Below are 6,165 nucleotides of genomic sequence, written 5' to 3' on the forward strand. Positions count from 1 at the left end.
TAAAAAAACGATTTGGTAGCAAAACCCAGGTGAAAAATAATTCTATTAAAAATATACTTTAATAAAGTGTACTAAGTATATTTTTTACATTTTGTACTATTTTCGTCAAATCCAAGTATAGTTAAGTGTATTCAATTATGCATTAACTTCAACTTAAAATCTATTTGATTACACTTCTAGTGTAAATAGTATACTAAAATGGAACAACTATTTTTAAACTTCAAGTGCACTGAAATATACTAATGAAAATCAAGATTCATGAGCAATTAAGCACACTAACAGTACAATTGAATTGTATTGACATTCTAATGGAAATACACTTAAAAAGGCATTGCAGTGCAAATTATAGTTGTGTTTAAGTACATTTTGTGAATACTGCTATCATACTTATAATTACCATAAACTGTTAATTTAGTATGCCGCTGTAACATTTCAAGTGATCTACAAATGTACTTCCTAACTATATTTAGTGATTTTAAAGTGTCCCACTATGAAAATAATAATGTTTTTGAAGTGAAGTTCAATTACAACCTAAACGTCATAGACACGTACTTTCAGTGCAATGTTATTATAGTTTAAGGTAGAAACAAATTGAAAGTACATTTCATTTGTAATTTTATCCCCATTTTGTTATACTTAAGCATGAATGTTGGTATTACACTACAAGTGTATTCTATTACAATTCAGTTCAAGTAGATTAAAATCAACAGATTACAAATTGAATTTCAGAAAATCTTCTTTATTATTAACACAAAAGTAACACACAAAAGCAGATATTTGCAAAAGGAGGTACCTTGAACAGTCGACTATCTCTGAAATGCCGGGAACAGAACAATGGCAAAACAACTTACTACAAATGCATATCTAGCTCTGACTTGAGTTACTAGAGGACTTGTAGCTCTTATTGCTGCACTTCCTCCATAGAAGGGCCCGGATCTCTGCCACCTCGGTGTTGGGGATTCGCTCGCTCACTGCATCTGTGAAAACAGGAAAGAGACATGGGGATGAATTAAAACAGGATAGACAATGCATAACATTGAAATACAATCATTGATGATAATGGATTTGTTAAATCAATCATGACAATGGATTTGGATTCATAACTATGACATTACTGTACCTGTAGAGAGTTCAAAACAAAGTGGTTTGTGATATCCGGTTCGCGAACGAATCAGTCAATGTTACCGGATCTTTTTGAACCAGTTCACCAAATTGAACTGAATCATTTTAAACGGTTCGCGTCTCCAATAGGCATTAATCCATAAATTACTTAAGCTGTTAATTTTAACTGTTAACTTACACTCGCTCTGAGTTAAAACAAACCAATATCCCGGAGTTATTCATTTACTCAAACAGTACACTGACTGAAATACTGTGAAGGGAGAACTGAAGATGAACACCGAGCAGAGCCAGATAATGACTCGTTCACGAATCAAGAACAGTTTCTGTCAGACGCGTTCGATTCAAGAACCCAGGAGCTGATGATACTGCGCATGTGTGATTTAGTGTGAAGCAGACCGACACACAGAGCGTCTGAACCGAACTGATTCTTTTGGTGATTGATTCTGAACTGATTCGGTGCTAATGTTATGAGCCCAGGTAAACTGAAAGCTGAATCAAGGGCAATCATCGCCAATGACGCCATTACGTCGAGCGCAAAAGAACCGGTGAATCGTTTTCTTCAACCGGTTTACTGAATCAAACTGTCCGAAAGAAGTCAATGTTTTGTTCGTTATCTGGCTCGGCTCGGTGTTCATCTTCATTTCTCTCTTCACAGCAGTTCAGTCACTGTACTGTTTGAGTCAATGAATAACTCCGGGATATTGGTTTGTTTGAACTCAGAGGGAGTGTCAGCCACATAAAAAAAAAAGTTAACAGCTTAAGTCATTTGTAGATTAATGCCTATTGGAGACGCGAACCGTTTAAAACGATTCAGTTCAATTTGGTGAACTGGTTCAAAAAGATCTGCTTACATCGAATGATTCGTTCGCGAAACGGATATCACAAACTGCTGTGTTTTGAACTCTCTCTCACAACAGACACGGAAGAGAAGACAATGCTGAATAAAGAAGTAGTTTTTGTTATTTTTGGACCAAAATGTATTTTTGATGCTTCAGAATATTCAAACTGACCCTCTGATGTCACATGGACTACTTTGATGATGTTTTTCAATAGAAGGACTGAGAGCTCTCGAACTAAATCTAAAATATCTTAAACTGTGTTCTGAAGATGAACGGAAGGTCTTACGGGTTTGGAACGACATGATGGTAAGTTATTAATGACAAAATTTTGCTATTTTGCTATAACTAACCCGTTAACAGTGGGATGCATGTTTTCAATACATAAAGTTGACTTCAGGACCTCAATGACTATGACTGCAGGTGTATGGGAGGGTTTAGATGGTGGCAGAGATAACCCTGGCATCACTAGCATACATATACACCCACCCACCTTTCAGAGCCTTTAAACTGTCCTCATCCAGTTCAACAAAAACTGCAGGCACTGTCCCAGGCCGCTGAGACTCCACCTGAGGGATGGCGTCCTCCTCCTCCTCACTGGTGTTAATCACCTATGCAGAAAACATCAGCCTAATTACCTTAAACAACAATGTCAGCTATACACTCCTAATCATACACATGCCAAAACACAATTTTAGTGGTGAGAGTAGAAATGAACAGTTCATACACTCTTGAATAGTAACTAATTTTCACAAAAATGCAGTTCTGCTACAATCGCAAGCTTTACCCTGAGCACCAAGGGCATATAGGTTTGTAGCTTGTGTTTGGACTTTGGTACTAGTACATAATTAAATTAAAGCACAAAGTGCGATAGTACATGCATTTCAGCACAAATAGGCTATGATCCATCACTGTAAACTCTGTAAAATTTTCTGGGGAACACTGCACATTTGATGAAGTCAGTTACATTTTTAAACTTACCATTTTTCGTTTTTTGGGAGGATCAAAAATATCACAACATGTGTCATCAGAATCAGACTCATATCTAGCAGGAGTAGAACGGAGTTGTCTTGTAGCTTGCTGTTTGAGGTCCCTCTTGAGCTGTTCGCCTATCTTGGCCATCTGTGAACCAGACTGACAACATACATCTTGTTTAAGAGAATGATTTTGAAAATGTCCACACCACCACTTTAATTAATGTCACACACCGTCGAGGAATGTGAACAGCAAATGAAGATATATTATTCAAAATAGACCAGATAATATAAGATATATTCAAATAGAAAGTAGTTATTTTAAATCGTAAAAATATTGCACGATATTACTGCTAAATGCAGGCTTGGTGAGCAGAAGAGACTTCTTTAAAAAAAACAAAAAAAAGAAAAAAAACTTAAGTTACAATCAAAAACTTTTGACTGGTAGAGTAATCTCTCTTTAAATACCTTACTTTTATCATGGGTTATGATAATCAAAACAGTCCTGAGCTAGAATGAGCTTTGATCTCTGCAAACCAAATTATCACTTTAATCAAATATTTAATAATAATAATAATAATAATGTTTAATACCGTAAAACTGCTTGATTTAAATAAAAAAAACTATAGATGTGACGTGAATGCTTTACTGAGCTCGTGCAAACATCCACATCAGTGTAAGAAGATGCATTTTTAACTGCTACTTTCATACTGCTGTGAATTTTGTTTGTTGTCATTTCGTTATTGAAAGGAAAGCGAGTGTCATATTTTCATATCCAAATGCCATTCTGTTCGGCTTGGTGCATTTCTGACATAGTAAAAGAAATGGACGCAGCGACCCCATTGGAACTCAACTGAGGCAAGTGAATGGGAGTCAATGGGAATGCTAATGTAAGTGACGTTCTGCTACAAGATGGTGGCACGCGGCCGACTTCAACTTCCGGTCGACTTCCTTGGCGCCTGGTTTCTGAGTGCGGTTTCTCTTCTTCTCTTGAATTGCATCGAGGGGAGCTGAATTAATGTCTTGCGCATCAGTGTCACACTGGTCAAACCGCATTAGTGCATGCTCTAAATTAGGTCAAAATAAATAAAACGGCTACTTGACAACAAAAATATTTGTCAACAATTTTTTTTGACAATATTGTCGACTAATCGTTTCAGCCCTACTGGAATCACAATGTTCCATAACTGTTAAGTCATAATTCAAACTTACAGTCATTCCTTGCTTCACCACCCCCTTCTCCTGGCCAGACTGACTGGAAGACCATATATCCCCCCATTTGAGAAAAGCGACACGCTTCTGGACTACTTTGTAGTTTTCTGTGAAGACACATAAAAATACAAATACAGTGTGACCTTTTAATGAGAAAAAAAATAATAATTTCAAGACAGCAATGTCACTGTCATTTAATGTATTTGTACTCTATTACTTTCATCAGTATTAGGCACTAATGTCCATCCCTCTTGTACATTCAAAATGTCTCCTTGACACAACTTTATTTGTCCTATATTTTAGCCTGTTGCACCTTATACATGGGTTGTCCCCGACAACCGAATGACTTTAACTTTGTCTTAACTAATTATCAGAATTTGTATTAAATGGTCATGCTGACGCATGATGCATATCGACGACGAATTCCATTATACTAACGTTACTAGCTAAACCTTCACTAGAACCTAAGCCAAACACTTCAAAGATAAGCTATGGGTCTGTAAACGCTAGTGTTGGAGCGTTCTCTGTAGGAGGACTTATTAATTATGGCGTTTTTCCATTACATGATGGTACCTGCTCGACTCGCCAGTAACGTTACGCTACATGACAGTAGTCGGTTAGTTAATGTTACAAAAAGTATTCCGAATATTTCAAATGTTTCAGAACTTACCCGTCATGAACAGCAGTTTGGCTGCAACCGGCTTCGGATCTTGCCTGCGTTTAGCTGGCAAAATCACCTCTATCCAGCCTTCCTGGGACTGGATGTCTTCCTTGCAAATCACTGTAACACCAGCATTTATATATGCATCCTGTATAATAGATGTACTCTCTCCAATAACGGAGCCGTCAACGAAATAAAACAACCCATACATGGTGCTAACTTTACCTTGTTACCGCCTGAGTTTCAGTGATGAATTTCAAACATTAACCGTTACTATATGGCTACTGGAGCTAATTGCCTCCAAGACTTCTACATAGTGATTGGATGTCGACGATGCTGCGCACACTGATTGGATGTGGTAACCGACTGGGGGGTAGGTCCAATTCCTCGGTCCATTAGTAGCCATCTATTGCTTAGTAGGGCTGTTCGATTCCACAATTTTTGCAATCGCAATCCTGGTCCTGGAATCGAATGGAACGATTCCTCACTGTTGTTTTCGATTATTTATTTATTTTAGATTAAAAGGAACCTAATCTCACCATGATGACTGTAGGATAGGTCGTATAATGTATCCTTCCTATAATATGAAGCTGGAAAAAAGTTTTTTCAGCTTTGCCCGTGAAATTAGTCATAGCCCAGCTCAGCAGGGACATGCGTTTATGGGATGAATTAAATAAGACATGAAGTATCTAAATAAATGTGCTCAGTTCAGCTGAATGATGAAGTTTACTTTGTATACTTTGCATAATATTAACAAACCGTAGCTACACTGAAACAAAATAACCAGAACATTAATGACTGATAGAGCTCTGTCAATCAGATTTATTATGTATTATTTATAATTATCATTGGCTGATAGAAATGTTTATATATATATATATATATATATAAAATCATTGTACACGTTAATAAATTATACTTTGTATTACAAATAAACTTACATACTAAAAGTACACAAAATTACCACTATACATTTTTATATTTTAACATATTTTATGAGAGTACTCTGATATGCAACTAGAAATACACTTATTTTAGAGTGTACTGTATAAAGTGTACAAAATTCACACTTCTAATGAAGTGAGAACATAGTACACTTTTAAAAAGTATACTAACAATTAATTTCCAAAAAATATACTTCCCATAAGTACACTGAATTGCCACTCTAAGTATGTCAAATTTAATATACTTAAAATGTTTTATCTTCAATACAATTTAAAATACATTAATAACAAAGTACACTTTCAAAAAGTACATTTAAAAAATAATTTGATTACTGATAAATTAGTATACTTATTGTTTGGACTATTAAGTTGAACTTAACTACATCTTTTTTTGAAGTATACTTTTAAAAAGTACA

At 35.8% G+C, this 6,165-nt stretch overlaps 1 protein-coding gene across 1 annotated transcript; it reads right to left on the reverse strand.

The window, feature by feature from the left end:
• Positions 1–209: 209 nt before the first annotated feature.
• Positions 210–5,583, reverse strand: LOC127961701 (uncharacterized). The gene is made up of 5 exons (XM_052560932.1): positions 4,815–5,583; positions 4,145–4,251; positions 2,940–3,092; positions 2,452–2,569; positions 210–977 (listed from the first exon to the last, which is right to left on the reverse strand). The coding sequence occupies exons 1-5, from the start codon at positions 5,014–5,016 to the stop codon at positions 865–867; spliced, it is 693 nt and encodes a 230-aa protein (XP_052416892.1). The 5' UTR covers positions 5,017–5,583; the 3' UTR covers positions 210–864.
• Between the last annotated feature and the right edge of the window lie 582 nt (positions 5,584–6,165).

The sequence above is a fragment of the Carassius gibelio genome, chromosome B7, assembly GCF_023724105.1.
Source record: "Carassius gibelio isolate Cgi1373 ecotype wild population from Czech Republic chromosome B7, carGib1.2-hapl.c, whole genome shotgun sequence".
In the NCBI taxonomy this organism is placed as follows: Eukaryota; Metazoa; Chordata; class Actinopteri; order Cypriniformes; family Cyprinidae; genus Carassius; species Carassius gibelio.

Coding starts and splice junctions, on each gene's coding strand:
- LOC127961701 (XM_052560932.1), bottom strand. CDS start 5,016: ATGTATGGGTTGTTTTATTTCGTTGACGGCTCCGTTATTGGAGAGAGT. Junction 3,093..4,144: donor TGGTGAAGCAAGGAATGACT/GTAAGTTTGAAT, acceptor GTATGTTGTCAG/TCTGGTTCACAGATGGCCAA. Junction 978..2,451: donor CAGTTTAAAGGCTCTGAAAG/GTGGGTGGGTGT, acceptor CTGTTTTCACAG/ATGCAGTGAGCGAGCGAATC.